A 19,970-nucleotide genomic window follows, 5' to 3' on the forward strand; every position below is an offset into this window, starting at 1 on the left:
AACTCAGATGTCCTTCAACAGAGGAATGGATACAGAAAATGTGGTACATCTATAAAATGGAGTATTTCTCAGCTATTAAAAACAATGAATTCATGAAATTCTTAGGCAAATGGATGGAACTAGAAAATGTCATTCTGAGTGAGGTAACCCAATCACAAAAGAATACACATGGTATGCACTCACTGATAAGTGGATATTAGCCCAAAAGCTCGAAATACCCAAGATACAACTCACAGACCACATGAAGCTCATGAAGAAGGAAAACCAAAGCGTGGCTGCTTTGGTCCTTCTTAGTAAGAGTACAAAATACTCATGGGAGCAAATATGGAGACAAAACATGGGACAGAAACTGAAAGAGTGGTCGTCTGGAGACTGTCCCACCTGGGTATCCATCCCATGTGCAGTCACCAAAGGTAGATGCTGATGTGAATGCCAAGAAGTACATGCTGACAGGAGCTTGATATAGCTGTCTCCTTAGAGGTCTGCCAGAGCCTGATAAACACATAGGTGGATGCTCACAACTAACCACTGAACTGATCATGGGGTTCCTAATGAAGGAGGAGTGAGAGAGAAGACTCAAGGAGCTGAAAGGGTTTGCAGCCCCATGAGGAGAGCAACAATACCAACCAACAAGAGTTCCCAGGGTCTAAACCACCAGCCTGGGAGCACTTAGGGAGGGATCCATGGCTCCAGCTGTATATTCAGGGGATGATTGCCTTGTTGGGCATAGGTAGAAGAGGAGGTCCTTGGTTCCATGAAGGCTGGATGACCCAGTGTGGGGGAATTCAAGGGTGAGGAGGTGGGAGTGGTCGGATGGGTGGGGGCACATCCTCATAGAAGCAGGAGGAGGGGGGATAGGATAGGAGGTTTCTGGGTAGGTGGGAGGAAATGGGGAAAGGGGATAACATCTGAAATGTAAATACAATATCCAATAAAAAAATCAAAATAGCACAAGTAAATGCCTGAATACATTTCAAAAATTTGAAAAAACAAGAACAGGCCAAATTTAAACCCAGTGGAGAGCATGAAATACTAAATATCAGAGCAGAAATTAATGAAATAGAAAAAAACCCAAGTAATACAAAGAGTTAATCAATCCTGTCAGATCTGGTTCTTTGTGAAGATAAACAAGATTAGCAGAACCTTGGCCAACTTACCAAAAGAAAGGGACAGAATGAGAGATGAACAGGGAAATAAAACAGACACCAAAGAAACTCAGAATGTTATAAGCAGATACTTTAAAAATCTGTGCTCCATTAAGCTAAAAAAATCTAAAAGAAATGGATGAATTCAGCAAAACCACCAAAGAAGTCAAGGAGGAGACTGAAATAGGAATAGAAAGCCTTCCAGCTATGCAAATCCAAGGACTAGATGGAGTCATAGCAGAATCTATCAGATTTTCAAGGAATACCTGCAGTCAGTCCTTCTCAAACTATTAAAAAATAAATAAAAAACAAGAAAAGCAAACAAACAACAACAACAAAACAAGTAACAGGAACATCCCCAACCTCCTTGTATATAGCTGGTATCACCCTAATACTAAAACTAGGTAAAGGCACAACAAAAGATGAAAACAACAATGTCAGTGATGAATATAGTTTCAGAAATGTTCAATAAATGCTAACAGAATACAGACATCTATCAAAAAGATTATATACCATGACTAAGTTGGCTTTATCCATAAAATGCAGGGATATTTCCACATATACAAGTCTATAAATGTAATAAACTAAATAATATACTTAAAAAATCACATGTTCATCTTAATTAGAAAAACAAGGATGTCTGAAAAAGTTATAAGGAATCAAACTATTAAATATACACTTAAAAATCCTGTAATACACATAATTCTTTGTATAAATATACATATGAAGTTTTAATGAACTATATTCTTCCAGGCTGACAACATTCCCTCCAGAACTCAAAGGTCACCTAACAAAAAACTCTAATACCATATATGTGATTTGTATTTATTTTGAGTGTTGGCTAGGGTTATTTAAGAAACTCCTCAAATGCACACCCTATTGCTATTAACCCTGGTTGCCACACCCAGAGGTAGAAGGTAATTCTCAATTGCTGAAGACACCAAGAACTTCAGAAACCAGAGCTGGGAATGCCCTGAATGTTCCTTTAGAGGACTAGCTTTCATGTATCAGAAAGCTTCCAAAGAAGGGAAGCAATCAACAGTCCTCTATACTAAAATACTTATGAACCACTCCAGTGTCCAAGATGTAACAATAACCTTACAGGTGCAGTAGGACACACATATCTAGGCAGTAATCCACAGATCTCAAATTAGACAAGATCTGCTCAGCAAGAGGGAAACTGGTAAACTACTAAGTGCTGGTAAAGTCATGGATACTAGAGAGAACATACAACTAGTACTTTACTAACTCAGTATAATCCGTAGCAACAATCTAAAAACTTGTCTTAACACCCACAGAGAAGTGAAGTTTTCATTCCTCATCAAAAACACTTCAAACAGACAAAACTCACTGCAGAGACCTACCATCAATCAAAATGCAAGTTGTGAAGATCTGTTCCAATGCATACAACTACAAAACATGCCTGTACCTAAGGCTCAGGGAACATTATAGCATTTTAGTAGAATTGTAGAACATTGTTTAAGAAGGGGGACAGAAAGATCCTAAGACCCAGAGGATCAGAGAGTTTGTTGTGAGACTGTGTCTCCTAGTAGCGTCAGAAGAGACACTTATAACATCTTACTATCATGACTGCCTAAACATGAGCTGAACAAGGACAACATGCCAAAGTGGATGAGGAAAAGACCATGAGGTGTCAACTAAGGAATGCTGAACGTGGGAGAAACAAGTGTTCCCCATGGAAGTGGGCTAATTATCCAATACCAAATGGTTAGTCCTCGATTCACACATACAAATAATACCACAGAGACTGAGCAGGTTATATTTAGAAATATATACACATATGCATGTAATGACAATTAATGAAAAAAGAAGCCATGAGGCTGAAAGACATCTAGGAGGGGTTTATCAGAGAGTTTGGAGGGAAGAAAGGGAAGGGAAAATGGTACAATTATTTTATAATATCAAAAATAAAAAATAATTAAAGTATGTTTTTATAGGTTTCATGAAGGGAAATTAATTTTTCTTACACATTTCATTTTGAATGATATAAGAAAACAACAGGTAAAAAATATGAGCAAACATCATCTCTTAACCAATGTGTGTCCTTGTGTGAGTGTGAGTATATATATGTATGCGGTATGAATGCAATATTTATTAAGATTCCTGAGTCATTGTGCCAGTGAAGCCACATCCATAAACCCAGTGACATCTATTACCTCCAGCTAACTGGCAGTGGTGAGCTGGCCTCTCAGTTCTGCATGCAAAGAGTTGGCCTGCTCTTGGGGCTTTTCAGCCTAGGAAAGGAGACAGATCCTTATAATGTTCTACCAACCTGGGAATCCATAATCACTAGATTAATTTACTAAAGGAAATGAACTTTTAGAGGTAATTGGAGGCTTTGCATTTAATTCTAGGAACTATGATACCTTATGACTGGAGGGTGGATGCATTAAATATATTAACTGAAATCATTGTAATATGTACAGTCTTCTGCAGCATGCATTGTCTTACCTTGATCTTTTGGTGGTACTGATGAAGAACTCCGCATTATGATGTATATGACCCAAAGAGTAGCTTTCCTAAAATATTCAAGCACAAAGAATCATTAGGAAGCAGTTGAGATATTTTGTTAATACACAGTAAAGTATGAATTATACAAGCTTTTGAAAATTGTTTCCCTTCTTATAACTAAGTGGATGGGAAATGCTGGAGTGGACTGGAGGAGGGATACTGGGCCACTCTTTGAGGGCCAACCTGCACCCCTGCTCTCAGTCATGGAGAAGTAAGCAAAGTGAAGAGGCTCTCAAAATGTTTGCCTGATAGTTAACTATATTGCATACATCTTGTTTGAAAAATAACTACCAAAATAAATTACAAATACTGATAATTAAGTTCCTAAAACAGACACTAAAATGAAAATCATAAGCTATAACAACTCTAACATAGTCACTTAACAGAGTATAGTCTTATCAACATAAACTGTGAGTACAAAGCCTGTGAAAGAGCATCCGAAGTGCTGACACAATCATACTAAAGGCAGATGCCAGCACTGTAGTCATACAGGAAAGCACACGGTGGCAAATTCACACATATGTCTGCACTGTGCTTGGTCATGGAATTCCAAGTTTTCCCTTTCAGGTTACCAAGTTTCCAAGTTGTCTACACATTAACCAGCATCATCTGGCCCTCACTATTTATGGGGCTTGATACTGAGAACCCCTCAGAGATCAGAAGTCAAGGATATCTGGTGTGTTATTTGCATATAATCCAATACAGTCTCCTGTATACTTAGAATCATTTCTAGGTTACTCCAATAGTTAGATACAATGTAAATGTTATATAAATAAACAGTTGTACATGGGTGTATCCAACCTGAGGCCTATGGGCTGAATGTCTCCCAAGATTGCCATTAATGTGGTTAAGCACATTTGTAGGTGAGAGAGTCCTGTCAAATTAACTTATTTGAGCCTAGCATGGCCTGGAACTCATAATAATATTTCTTCTTCAGCCCCCCAAGTATGAGTAACATTCTCAGCTATAGATGTAGCTTAAAAAATATTTCTGAAGCAAGGCATGGTAGTACATGCCTATAAATCCTAGCACTTGGAGCTGGAAGCAGAGAGATGAATAACTCAAAGTTAGCAGCCTAGGTTATATGACAGCTTGTCTAAAAAACAAAACAATAAAACATATCACCACACCACCACCACCACCACCACCACCACCACCACCACCACCACCACCATTATCACTATTACTATGAGACAGGTTTCTCTACGTAGTTAAGGATGGATGGTCTGGAACTTACTATGTAGACCAGGTTGGCCTTGAACTTGCAGAAATATGCCTGCCTCAGTCTTTTCCAAGTGCTGGAATTAAAGTCATGCATCACCACATGGGCCAAAAACTTATTTTGAGGATGTGAAATGCAGATATGGAAAGGTAACTGTGTGTGTATAAAAAAAGACAAGATCTTTGAAAAAAATATTAACCAACGACTTCCGGTTTGGGCCCGAGCATAGAGTAGGTCGCAGGCGGCAGCTCCGTACTCAACCCCAGAAAACCGAGAGAAACAGGGACTCCCAGGAGCTTGAACTCAAGCAGCATCCCAGGCAAAAATGAATCACCCGTGATGCCTGCTATTAGAAGTTCTAATCCAGATGGGACAGAAGCCAGGATCCTCGCCCTTACCCTCACCCCCTACCTTTTCCCAGCTGCACAAGGTTCCCTGAAGCTTGGCAACTGCAAGATCCTGCTTGGCAACTGCAGATAGACTCAAAGCAGTGTACCATATCATCTGAAGAATAGCAAGGAGACCATAACTCAAGCAGTGTACCATATCTTCTGAAGAATAGCAGGTTGCAGTCCTCCTCGCCCCCACGAATAACTAGGGCCTGCCAGTCGGGTCAAGTGGCACCCAGACGTGGGGCTCGAGGCACGGACCCCTCTGGACGGACCCTCATTGAGAGGATGTGCGCAGGACATCAAGATTGAGCGAGACAGAGATCATCGCCCGCGACCTGTCATCCACGGAACCAGGTTGATGCTGCCATCAAGAAGACGGTTGAAGTTCATTACCATCAGCCGAAAATTGAAGAGGATCCAGAAGTGACTCTGCAGGAGACTGACACAGCTGCCAGCTCCCTTGCCTCCCCCCTACGGTCGACCGCTAGACTTCCACGCCCTCCAGAAGGGTTCCTGGTATGCCTGGCTTTGCCCCCGTTTCTCTCGATAGAGAGCTTGGCCTCTTGATCACCACAACAAAAATTGGCTTTTTCCTAAACCAAGGCCGCCCTTGATATGGCCGCTAACATTGGGGAGCCTTCCTTTATGACAATATTACACCCCAAACTGACAAATGGTTGGTAAATTGAACATTTACAAGGGACTAGGATGGCTGTGAGTTAGCCCAATGACGGGATTATTGTAGGTCCACTTCCCAGGGGCCCACCCAATGCAGCCAAAAAGGAGTGCGTGGTGCTGGGAGTGGGTGCAGCCTACATGGCCTAAGACAGGGCTCTCACCCTCCTTTCACCCACATCGGAGTCCCTTGACGTTGCCCATCGTCGACAGCCTAAAACCTTCGACCATCGATGTGACTCATCTCACATCAGTGTTTTGGGGTTGTGAACTTGTCTAAGACCCCCCATAATTAGACATCCAAATTCAAAATTCACATAGTTGGGATTGATCATAAGACGCCTTCTCTAACTAAACAGAGAAGGGGGAGATGCCAGAAGCCAGGACCCTCGCCCTTACCCTCACCCCCTACCTTTCCCCACCTGCACAATGTCCTCTGAAGCTTGGCAACTGCAAGATCCTGCTTAGCAACTGCAGATAGACTCAAAGCAGTGTACCATATCATCTTAAGAATAGCAGGGAGACCATAACTCAAGCAGTGTACCATATCTTCTGAAGAACAGCAGGTAGATCATAATTCAAGGCAGTGTACCGTATAGACCATGACATGTTTCAAGGCACAGACCAAGAAGATTTTGTACTTTTCCACCACCTGGCCCCTCTTACCCCCTCCCCTTGTAAAACATGCTATAAAAAAGCATTTCATGTTCAAAAATAAATTATTTATAAAAAAAATATTAACCAACATTTTTATAAGCTTTTTAAGTACAGATTTTTTTCTAAGCAATATCAACAACAAAAATAGTTAAGGTCAAGACTGAAAGTGGGTTAAAAAAAGGTACAATTTTTAAAACAAATACAGAGAAATAGGGGCCACAACTGTCCTTCTACATCAACAACAAAAAGTAAGGATAAACTAGGTAACAGAACCTTTTTAAAGACAACAGAAAGCAGTTCATAAAAAAGATCCCAACAAGACTGGAGAGACAGCTTAGAGGGCTGGAGCACTGTCTCGTCTCCCAGAGGATTTGGGTTAGATCCACTGCCCATGTGGCAGCTCACGACTGTCTAACTCCAGTTCCAGAGGACCTGATGCTCCTTTTCTGGCCTCTACAGGTCCCAGAAATCTAAGTGGCAAACAGACATACCATAGGAAAATACCCATGCACATAAAATACAAACAAACCTTTAAAACAGTATCAAAACACAAACAAACAAACAAACCCCACAACAATGGATTCCAAACAGATAGGAAACCACAACAGGGAGCTCAATAACTGTACACAGGAAGCAGGGGCCTGACTCTCTCAGCAAAATGGAAGAAGAGAGTCTCCATTATGTTTCTCTTTTCTTACAATTCTTCAGCATGCAAAGAAGCTATAAAATATCATCCATAATGTAGAAAATAAGAAAAAGTTACCGAGATGTTATTAATAATAGGTAAAAATATGAGGTATTTATTTCATGTTAATGGATTGCTTATAAGGAATGTTGGAAGAATACTAGCAAATCTTAAGGTAGAACAAGACACTACCCAAAATGAAACCCAGAATGGGAAGTTAAACAAAAGCAAAATACAGAAAATATAAAGCATCATGAACTGAGCTGTAGGACAAATGAAAAGTTCATGTCAATAGCTGGAGAGGAGAAAGATGGAAAGACAGGAAAGTTTAAGAAATATTAGCCCAAAACACTGATAAAACTGTAAACATACAGATCCAAGCACTTAAAAAATCTGTAAAATACAAGAAAGACAAAGATCATAGCAAAGACCTACTCAAAACAAGTGAAAAGAAGAAAAATGGAAGGGCACCTGGAGAGTATGCTATTCCTTACAGAGAACAATGTGTTAAGAATGGCAAGGGATACCTTATTAGAAACAATGCAAGTAAGAAAATACTATCCATGAAGAAGGGAGAGAGAGAGAGACAACCTGCAGTCAAAGTCCTATGTCCCTCAAAGAAATGCTGGGCCCAGACAGATTCTCTAAAGGATCTTGAGTGGTTAAGGAAGAAACTACTCCAACCATACACAAATTCTCAGAAACAGAAAAGCTAGGTTTGAGCAATGGCTCAGGTATGAGCAATAGCTTAGTTGGGAGAATGCTTGCTGTGCACGCATGAGGACCTGAGGTGGGATCCTCAACACCCATGTAAAACTTGGGATGATTGTACATGCCTGCGATTCCAGCACTGAGCGGACTGGAGCTTGCTGGAGCTTGTATATAGTAGAATACATGGAACTCCAGGTCAAGTGAGAGACTCTGTCTCAAAAAATATCATAGAAAAGCAATGGAGGAGATGTCTGAAGTCAGCCTCGGGCCTCCACATGCACACACAAGTGTACCTGTATATGCAAACAATACATATACACAAAGAAAACGGAAAAGAAGTTATTTCTTACTATTTAAGGACAAAGCAGTATCTAGACACTAAAGATAGACAAAGACTTTATGAGAAATGAAACTAAATTATTATTCTGCCATGAGCATACATGCAGAAATAACAAATAAGATTTTAGCTAATCAAATCTAACAATATGATACCATATTGTAGCTTCAGCAATACATACTTGGCTCGACATTCAAAATTAATGTCATTCATATACTAATCAACTAAAAAAAAGAAAACTATGCAATAATCTTAATAGGTACAGAAAATACATATGATTATGATGTAAATCCATGTCTGGTAAGAACTTTAAGAAATAATTAATTAATAAAAAATAAAATAAAAAAAGAAAATGAAGATCATACAGTCAACTTGGTAAAGAACACCTATGAGAACCTTAATGTTAATGTTATACTAACTCATGGGAAGCTGACAGACTTTCACAACTGAGAAAATGACAGCCATCCTTGCCACTACTATGCAGAACTGCTGAGGACAGTAACTTCAGCCATGATGAACCAGTGAACACCCATTTGCAAAACAACAATGAAAGACTTTGAACCAGCTCACAAAATTTAGCATGCACCATACACCCAAGTCTAAAACTTAAAAAAAAACTCAATAAAATTCCTAATCAAAACATTATAATCTTTATTACTTATTCATTTACTTATTCATTATTTTCCCAACTCTAACTCTAAAGCCCTAACCTTAGAAAACAGTGTTCTGAAAACTGGCAGGGTTGTTTCTAGGCTGTCCTTAGCTCTGTTGTACATCATGAAAATACAAAAAAGCGGTTTTGATCACTAGAATTTACAGTGTATTTTGAAGTCATATTTTGTACAAATCTTTGTTCTTTTCATGCAAGACTGTTATTTCTAGGGTCTTTAGAGTAACTTTAAATATGCTCCTTGCATGTTAGCACCTAGAGTGGAAAACTTAAGAGCTGTAGTTGGGTGCTGTGTAAAGTAAAGCTGGATTTTATTCAATTAAATTGAAAAATAAATATATTGTGTAATTAGCATACTAACAATAAAGAAAATACTGGATAATCATATCATAATGTAACATCTAACAATTTAGATAGGATGAGAGTTCATTATATAAATATATCAGAGGCAAAGAGGCATTAAACAATAACATAATACCTGACTGTGGTTTTTAAACCTTAAACAAAGTAAAGTCCTATGCATTCAGGGCACCATGATAAGGCACTAGCCTCCAGGGCTTCCTTCAAGGTATCTTTTTGACCTATGACAATTATGATCTGGACTTTTGAAAGACTTAAAATCTGAACTGAAAAGTACACTTATGTAGAAAAATCTATCATAAACAAATCAGTGAAATGACTAGTTACAGCAAAATTTATCATGAGCTTAATAAATCACACATAAAACTGATTTTGATTTTAGTCACTCTATAGTATTTAAAAAGAGATGAATAAGTTACATTTACCTGACATAAAATCAGGTAAATTGGTGACTTGAGAAAGTGAAAACTTGATTCCTTCTTATTGACGGAGTCTGTGGTAGGCATTGCTGGAATCACTACACTGCCTTGTAAGTTTCCTAAAAGTAAATTTAGATAAACAGTCTCAGAGAGAAGAGATCATCTCTGTTCATTGCCTCCAAGGTTGCTGCCATTAGACCATGCTGAGAGTTTGTGCGGCATGCTCTCCTGTGTTTGTACGGGTACTGACCACAAGATTCAATGTAGCTGTCCATCTACATTAGTATTTCCAGAAAACTATTTCCTAGGGAATAAACATCCCATACATCCCGAAAGACATGCTGTCACCAGAATGAATGTCATAATAAATTTGACCAGTACATCGTGAAATGTGAAAATATTAAATTGGAAATATAAAAACAGGAAACTTTTGAGAGCGCGTGGGTCCTGATGCTGGGGACTGAACTGAGGGTTTTATGCATGTTAGGTATGCACTCTGCCTTTGAGCTACCTCCCTAACTTGTTGTTTGAGACAGGAGCTTGTTCTGTAGTCTAGGCTGGCCTCAAACTTGTGATCCTTCTCCTCAGTTGTGTCACTGATGAGGTTACAACCATGTACCACTGTGCCCAGGCTCTTCTTTACACAGTGACATATGCCACAGACCTAGCCTGACCTGCTGATGGACGTTCTTTCATGTTTGTTTCTGTTGTTATCATCTCATGTCTGTTGATTCTAAAATACAACATAGTGACAGTTGGACAAGACTTTGGATTTGATGCTATACTAGGCAGTGACTCCACAGGTGACTGCTCCACCCGTTCAACATTCTTCATGTGAGCTCTTTTGATCTAGTGACAGGATTCCATTTACTGTGCTCCCATTCACCAGCTTTGGGTTATCAAAAATAAATATAGTGGGTGTTCAATTTCTGTGCATACAAATGGTTTTGATCTTTTGGGTAAAGGAGTAACTAGGAGTAACATGTTCTCTAACTCTACAAGCAACTGCCTAGTCAAAGTGGGGTGCACTATTTCATTGTTTAAAAAGTAGAATATACTTAAAAGGTAAACGTCAGGCTTCCAGTTGTAAGATCTATGTTCACACAATGTGCACGAAGCTAAGTCTCTGCTCCTTAGGTGATGCCTGTATTCTCACCTAGACAGACTAGCAATGTTTTGAGGCCATTTCTCCCATAATAATGGTTTCCCTTCCCAATCTGTTGGTTGCTGTTTTGTCCTATTGACAGTATCCTTTGCCTTATAGAAGCTTTGCATTTTTATGAGGTCCCATTTGTCAATTCTTGGTCTTAAAGCATAAGCCATTGGTGGTGTGTTGAGGAAATTTTCCCCTGTGCCCACGTGTTCTAGGCTCTTCCCCACCTTCTCTTCTATTAGTTTCAGTGTATCTGGTTTTTAAGTGGAGGTTCTTGATTCACTTGGACTTGAGCTTTGTACAAGGAGATAAGAATGGATCAATTTTCATTCTTCTACATGTTGTCCTCCAGTTGAACCAGCACCATTTGTTGAAAATGCTGTCCTTTTTCCACTAGATAGTTTTAGCTCCTTTGTCAAAAATCCATAGGTGTGTGGGTTCATTTCTGGGTCTTCAATTCTATTCCATTGTTCTACCTGCCTGTCTCTGTACCAGTACCATACAAATTTTATCACTACTGCTCTGAAATACAGCTTGAGGTCAGGGATGGTGATTTCCCCAGAAGTTCTTTTACTGTTGAGAATAGTTTTTGCTCTCCTGGGCTTTTTTGTTATTCCAAATGAATTTGCAAATTGCTCCTTCTTTCTATATGAAGAATTGAGTTGGACTTTTGATGGAGATTGCATTGAATTTGTTAGATTGCTTCCAACAAGATGGCCATTTTTACTATATTAATCCTGTCAATCCATGAGCATGGGAGATCTTTCTTTCTTCTGAGATCTTCTTCAATTTTTTAATTCAGAAATTTGTTCTTGTCATACAGATCTTTCACTTGCTTGGTTAGAGTCACACCAAGGTATTTTATATTATTTGTGACTATTGTGAAGGATGTTGTTTCCCTAATTTCTTTCTTCAGCCTGTTTATCCTTTGAGTAGAGGAAGGCTACTGATTTGTTTGAGTTAATTTTATATCTAGCCATTTTCCAATCCTACATCTGATACAGGGCTAATATCCAATATATACAAAGAACTGATGAAGTTAGACTCCAGAGAATCAAATAACCCTATTAAAAATGGGTAAAGAGCTAAAGAAAGAATTTTCCACTGAGGAATACGGAATGGCTGAGAAGCACCTAAAGAAATGTTCAACATCCTTAGTCATCCTGGAAATGAGAATCAAAACAACCCTGAGATTCCAAGTCTTACACCAGTCAGAATGGCTAAGAAAAAACCTTAGGTGACAGTAGATGCTGGCGAGGATGTGGAGAAAGAGGAACAACTCCTCCATTATTGGTGGGATTGCAAGCTGGTACAACCACTCTGGAAGTCAGTCTGACGGTTTCTCAGAAAATTGGACATAGTATTACTTGAGGACCCAGCTATACCACTCCTGGGCATATACCCAAAAGATACCCCAACATATAGTAAGAACACATGTTCCACTATGTTCATAGCAGCCTTATTTATAATAGCCAGAACCTGGAAAGAACCCAGATGTCCTTCAACAGAGGAATGAATACAGAAAATGTGGTACACTTACACAATGGAGTACTTACTATTCAACTATTAAAAACAATGAATTCATGAAATTCTTAGGCAAATGGATGGAAATAGAAAATATAATTCTGAATGAGGTAACCCAATCACAAAAGAATACACATGGTATGCACTCACTGATAAGTGGATATTAGCCCAAAACCTCGGAATACCCAAGATACAATTCACAGACCACATAAAGCTCAAGAAGAAGGAAGACCATAGTGTGGGTACTTCAGTCCTTCTTAGAAGGCGCAACAAAATACTCATGGGAGGAAATGCAGAGACCAAGTATGGAGCAGAGACTGAAGGAATGGCCATCCAAAGACTGTCCCATCTGGAGATCCATCCCATATACAGTCACCAAATGCAGACACTGTTGTGGATGCCAGAAGTGCATGGTGACAGGAGCCTGATACAACTGTCTCCTGAGAGGCTTTGCCAGAGCCAGATAAATACAGAGGTGGATGCTTACAGCCAACCATTGGACTGAGCATGGGGTCCCCAATGAAGGAGCTGAAGGGGGTTTGTAATCCCTTAGGAAGAACAACAATATCAACCAACCAGACCCCCCAGAGCTCCCAGAGACTAAACCACTAACCAAGGGGTACACATGGAGGGACCCATGGTTTTAGCCACATATGTAGCAGAGGATGGCCTTGTTGGGCATCAATGGGAGGAGAGGCCCTTGGTGCTGTGAAGGCTGGATGCCCCAGTGTAGAGGAATGCCAGGGTGGGGAGGTGGGAGTGGGTGGGTGGGTGGGGGAACACCCTCACAGAAGCAGGGGGAAGGGGTATGGGATAAGAGCCTTTTGTAGTGGAAACCAGGAAAGGGGATAACATTTGAAATATAAATAAAGAAAATATCCAATAAAAAAAGCAAATAATGGTTTCCTGTTTGAATTAAAACTTTTAAGTCAAAGCTACATTAAATATCTCTATTTTGTTTTAAAGATACAGACACCAGGTTCTCTTCCTCAGAGACAAGCATTTTCAATTCTCAGAACTTAAAGCTTATGTGATCAGCATTCAGATATCCATATATCCACATGTTAACTACACATTTATAGTTTTATTCCTCAGTTTTTGGTAATATCTACTGCTGTCTTTCTAAGAATTTAAAGTCACTACCTCTCAATAAAAATGATGAGTAATAATAATTTCTAGGTATAGACTTCTAGCTGAAGCTAAAAAGCTTTATTCCATTCTCCTCTGGTTGGCAATATCAGTATAAAGGTACTGAAGATTTCAATGCTTTACATACAATTTATTTATTTCTCTACAGAAATCATGTTAAGATTTTTTTTTTGAGACAGGAGTCTCATGATTGTAGCTCTGGCTGGTCTAGAATTCACCATGTAGACCAGGCTGACCTAGAACTCATAGAGACATGCCCACCTCTGCTTTTTCAAGTACTGCCACTAAAGGTGCACCATGACTGATCAATGGTAGAACAATTTGCACTGAAGTATCTCAACATGTTTTCACCCATTTGTCCAATTTTTGAATATTCTCATATCTCCTCTCTCTCTCTCTCCCTCCCATCCCCCCCAAACCCCCGAAACGTTGACAATCATGATGGCACACTCTTATAATTCCAGTATTTTGGAAGTTGAGGTAGGAGTATTATAGGTTTAAAACCAGCCTGGACTATGTAGCATGATTCTGTTTTAAACAAATAGTCTTCATTCTTGAGATTTTTAAGTGTTAGTCTTGTGAGGAAACCCTAAGGACACACACTAAGTGTAGTCACATGCAATTGATGTTCTATTCAATAGAACCAGACTAGATGGTTGTCAACTGATGATAGATTATGAAAATAAAGTTGTGTGTGTGTTTGTGTGTATACAATGGAATTTTATTCAGCCAGAGAAAAATTAAATTGCAAAATGTGCAGCAGATTGAGTAGAAATAGAAAGCATTATACTAAATGAGGTAATCCAGACCCCATAAAGATAGATTCACACATTGTCTTTCATATCCTACCTTATATTCTTACATTAGTGTATTTTTAACTTGGAGTGTTTACTGAGTCCAAGGAGATAGGAACACAGGTGGGAGGAAGAGGCCTTTAGGTAAGAATTAATACTAGAAGACATACTGATGTAAAAGTAGTGGTCTAACTGGAAGTTGAAGGATGTAAGTGGAAATTGTGGTGGAGAGGGTAGAGAAGAGGGGGCAGGGAGAAGAATTAACCAAAATTAACATGTATGAAAAAGCAACATGAAAGCCTACTAGTTTATAACTTTATTAAAAATATAATTGTAAAAAAAAAATAACGGAGGTAGCCTCTTTAGGTGGATAACCTATGGGAAGCCATAGGTGATTAAAAATTCCAGTGTCAGGCATCGCATGTAAGTTGTTGATGAGGAAGGCCCCAGAGGCCCATAAACCAATATAGGTTATTGTCAGTGCTTTTTACGGCCCACTAGAACTAAGATACCACACTTTGAGTACAGGGTATAGTGAAATCAAACTAAAGCTGACCCGGAAACTTCCTGACATCTAACATTCATAGTCCTAGAAGGTGCTAAGTAGGATGCTGGACAAGTGAAAGTAACAGTCTCACATAATACTGTGAATCATGTCAACTATAACAGTGATATAACAGGCAAGATTTGGCCCAATGTTTATAGGTGCAATAAATTTCTTCTGATTGGAATGGAGGCTGGCCCACAGGACGGAATACACGCCTCATATTAGAGAGCTGGTCCAAGGCCCATGGCTCAGGAGCTCATAGAACCCATAAAAGAACCTACTATTGTTGTTCTGTCAGAGAAATATGTATCAACATTTATGTTTATATCTATAGATTAGTATTGTTCTCAATATTAGTGAGACAATTTTGCAGTGTGCAGTGTCTAATGCAGAGAGACATATAACTGATTAAGGTGCTAAGAATAAGTGACTGTTGAATGCTCAGTTTGAAGAGGAGTAATCTTTACCAGCCCCTTCCAAGGCTTGCAGCTTATCATGAAGAGGGAATAGAAGGAATGTAAGAATGGGAAAGGGTGCTGAAAAACAATATCTTCTGGACATATTAGGGCTGTTGTACTCGTGTACTAAGAGAAATTGTGGTTGCCTGCACAAGGCCTGAGCAAGAGGCTGCCTGTCAACATTCCAACTGGAGGGTCCTCCCTACCTCTCTAGAGGGACTGCTGTCAGTTAAAAGCTCCTAGGGGTGTATGCGATTTTCTTCAAGGTTCAGCTACTGGTAGGGTTTTATGTTCCAGTAAATAATTTCCAACCCATGCTCATGCAAACAACCTAAGTAAACTCAGTGCTTCATATACAAAAGAAAGAAGGATGAAGACTTGTTATGAGTAGAGTTTCAGCAGGTGAGAAAAAAGGGAGAGAAATTATGGGGTTGATAATGACCAAAGCACATTACATACATACACGGAACTGTCAGACACAACATTTTTAATCTTCCTGTTCTCTGGATTTTAGCTGGATGTGTAAACACTTCTTTTGTTGATACACAAACCCTGACAAAAATTGAAAAGCAGGGATCAGAGCCTGAGGCTTAGAAGAATGCCAATAGAACAGCAGTTGTAGGACAGTGTGATGCTCACATCCCTGAAAGGAATGGGAATATTATTAGTGTTCAAGAGGCCTGCCCTGATAGCACCAGAACATTCTTGTTATGAATATAAAAAGACAAAGTGATTTTCTAAATAAAAACAACCCAGATTAAAAAAATGAATAAAAAATATTATATATTTTATTTGAAGAAAGTATTCTTTAAGCCTTTTTGTGTAGTTCTGGAGTAATTTTCTAATTATAAAAATCATGCTTCCTTGAGTAATAAGAATGCTGTGTTGACTGAGGTGTAGCCTAGCTGAGGATCAGGTGAACCCAATTAACCCAATTTTATCTTGCACATGCTAAGTGGTTTATTTTAGCTGTACAATGCTCCCTAAGTCCTCTAAGGCCCTGCAAGGAAAACCCATAAACAGACTCTGAAGGCCATGACATTAATTTTGCTGTCATTTTTATGCCTTAAGTGTACATCCAATGGTACAAAAATTCTTGTCCTTTGGGAAAGAAGGCAAATCTGAAACTAATTATGGTAGTTATTATCATAATACTATTAAATTAAACACCATGACCTTAGTGAAATTTATTTTGGTACAATTTTGCTAATGAACACATCTTCTCAAATGAGATTAGCTCATTTATGTCTAGAGCAAAATGGTTTGACAGAGGCCTAGTAGAACAAAAACCAACATACAAAACTTAGAATTTTCATTTTCATAAGGCTCAACTGGAAAGTCTGATGTAATGAACTTGGCGCCGCTGGACTTGCTTTGCAGAAAATGTTGTATCTGTTACAAAGTTTTATTTAAGAGGCAAACCTTCACATGTCATTGGGTGGAATACTGAATCAAGAGCCTTATCTGTCATAATTACTGCCTCCCAGGGACAATTATTACTACTTCCTGATGTCATCTGTATGCTAAGGATTTGTTAGTCATCATTACTATATATTTAAACATAATAGAAAGTTGAGGGGGCACGTTCAGTGACTGTGCGCAAGTGCAGTGCAGCGAGAAGCCTCTGAAAAGTGTGTCCAACATGGCGTCGGAGCGCAAGACTAAGTTATCCAAGAACCTACTGCGCATGAAGTTCATGCAAAGGGGCCTGGATTCAGAAACCAAGAAACAGCAAGAAGAGGAGGAACGGAAGATGATCAGCGATGAACACTGGTACCTGGATTTACCGGAGCTAAAGGAGAAAGAGAGCTTCATCATAGAAGAGCAGTGCTTCTCCCTGTGTGAGGATCTTCTCTACGGAAGGATGTCATTCAGAGGGTTTAATCCTGAAGTTGAGAAGTTAATGCTTCAGATGAATTCTAAGAACAGAACAGCAGCAGCAGAAGAAGATGAGACGGCAGAGGTCGATGTGTCAGATGAAGAAATGGCATGAAGATATGAGACTTTGGTGGGAACAATTTGAAAAAAGTTTGCCAAGAAAAGGGGCCGAGCCAATTACGAAGATGAAAATGGAAATATAAAAGCCATTAAAACTAAAAAGATGTTCTTAAAGCCCCAAGACTAAAATGGATGCTCAGATACAGTGGATGCCTTTGAGCACAGCATGGTCTGAGCTCATCTTCCTGTCGTCTGTGCTGGTTAAAACACTGTTTCCTTCTAAAGAAATGCATAATTTTGGAAATGTGCTGTTCTTGAGACAGATGTAGAATGGATGTTATACATCCTTTTTACGGCATTCTTCGGGGGCTTCAAATATGTGGGCACGGGCCACTGCCATTTTTGACCTGATTCTGTGTGTATGTACACACAGACAGGGCGCATACACACTGCTCTCCAGTTACTGTCCAGGATTGACTATTGTAAACTAATCATTGCCTTTGTTTAATTGCCCTTATATTTATATTTTACTCTTTGAATCATGTCAAGCCAGTTCATATGTTCACTTTGGATTCAAATACTTGAGAAATTTCAGAAGTGATTTGTCAGGAACAGACATGGCTTTACAGCTTAGAGTATTTGCATGCTTTCAGGTCTTTGTCATGCAGAGCAGTGTGGGGTTTGTGTATTTTCCAACAGTCATCTTGGTCATTTTCCTAATGTTCTATAATAAATATGTTTTCATACTAAAAAAAAAGAAAGTTAAGAGAGAAAGGAAACACACTAGTTTTCTGATAGCTTCATTCTGTGATTGAGTTTTTAAATATCCTTTTCATGTGTGTGTGGGGGGGATGGGAGGTGAGTGGGCATAAAATGTGATGTAGTGGGTATGTGGAGATCAGAGAGCAACCTTGGATGCAGGCCTTACCTTCACTTTGCTTGAGACGGGATCTCTTCTCTGTCACTGTGTATGACAGGGTAGTTAGCTCACAGTCTTCTAGACATTCTCCTATCTCCACACATCCTGCTATAGGAGTGCTGGGATTATTTACTCATGTCACTGGGCCTACCTTTATATGAGTGCTAGGGATCCAAACTAAGGTCCTCATACTTGCATGTGAAGTGTTTTTACCCAGCTCCTATACCTAAGCTTCTAAGAATCAAGCTGCTTTGTATACTGGCAAGACAAGATGGACCAGTGGCAACATGTAAACTCAATGATGTCCACTAGATCAGGTTTCTAACACCTTATCAGCATTGCTACTGAGCTTCAGGTAGAAAAGAAGCCACCTTGTCTGGCATGAGGACATGTTTTATGTATGAATACTCCAGTGTTAAAATTATGTAGCTAGCCTGACTAAAATGGGCTTATAAATGCTCAAGGGTAGACATTAGAGCTAAGGCCAGTAAAAGATGACTCTGATAGGCAGTGAAGGAAAATTAGGCAAGTAAGATTACCAACCTCTTGCTACAACTAATGATCAGGAAAAAATGATGAACTTGCATTTAGAGAAAAGAAAATGCAGGCAGAAAAAGGAAGGCTGGCGACTTTGGGAGGTGGGACGTGGGAGGTGGGGAATCCCCTCTAGAAAGTACCAGAGACCTGGGAGGAGACAAACTCTCAGGACTCATAGGGAGCGACCTTAGATGAAATGCCCAACACAGGGAGAGAGATCTTATAGAGTCCACTTCCAGTAGAAAGACAGGGCATCAAGTAAGGGATGGGATTGTCATTCCACAGTCAAAAACTCTGACCCAGAATTGTTCCTGTCTAAAAGAACTGCAAGGATAAAAATGGAGAAGAAACTGAGGGGAAGGAGGTCTGCAGATCAGCCCAAATTGGGATCCATCTCAAGGTGAGGCTCCAAGATGTCACACTATTATTGATGGTATGGGATGCTTACAGACAGCAGCCTAGCATGGCTGCCTTCTTTGAGGCCCAACAAAGATGCAGATACTTACACACAGTTGGGGACCCCTGTGGCTGAACTAGGAAAAAGCTTGAAGAAGCTCAGGGGGGTGACCCCATAAGAAGACCAGCAGTCTCAACTAACCTGAACCCCCAAGATCTTTCAGACTTTGAGCCACCAACCAGACAGCATACAATAGCTGGTCCGAGGACCCCGACACATATACAGCAGAGGACTGCCTGGTCTGGCCTCAATGACAGAAGACACACCTAACCCTTGAGAGACTTGAGGCCTCAGGGAATGTGGAGGCCTGGGGGCATGTGGTGGGTATCTGGGGCAGGGGTGGGGCCATCCTCTTGGAGACTGGTGGAGGAGGAATGGGATGAGGAACTGTTAGAGGGCAGAATAGGAGGGGGATAACAACTGAATTGTAAAAACAGATTAAAGATAATTTAAAAAAAGAAAAGGAAAAATGCCATGCGAAGAAATAAATTCCTTAAATTCTATTAAAACACAAAGACACAGGTTCACTTTCCTGAACTTAGTAGAAATGCCTCTAGACACATTGTTCACTGATGATGGTCTTAGAAACCACTAATTAGCAACCAGTGTCAATGGTCCTGTTGCTGATCAGATGCAATCATAAGTTGAGATAATGTTAAGTACTTTAAAAACACCTTTTATTTGTCTAA

At 39.6% G+C, this 19,970-nt stretch overlaps 1 protein-coding gene and 1 pseudogene across 4 annotated transcripts in view; one reads left to right on the plus strand and one right to left on the minus strand.

Moving 5' to 3' along the window:
• Znf438 (zinc finger protein 438) overlaps positions 1-19,970 on the minus strand; it is a 181,287-nt gene that overhangs the window by 28,430 nt on the left and 132,887 nt on the right. For all 4 annotated transcript variants that reach the window (XR_003712771.1, XM_028778196.1, XM_028778197.1 and 1 more), the window contains one exon: positions 3,618-3,685. Coding sequence is in view for 3 of the 4 variants with exons in the window: in XM_028778196.1 (XP_028634029.1) it covers positions 3,618-3,654 (37 nt within the window). In the remaining variant the exon portion in view is untranslated. The remainder of the gene's footprint in view (positions 1-3,617; positions 3,686-19,970) is intronic.
• On the plus strand, positions 17,073-17,555 carry LOC114630112 (annotated as a pseudogene).

Source organism: Grammomys surdaster, unplaced genomic scaffold, assembly GCF_004785775.1.
Source record: "Grammomys surdaster isolate TR1022 unplaced genomic scaffold, NIH_TR_1.0 328, whole genome shotgun sequence".
In the NCBI taxonomy this organism is placed as follows: Eukaryota; Metazoa; Chordata; class Mammalia; order Rodentia; family Muridae; genus Grammomys; species Grammomys surdaster.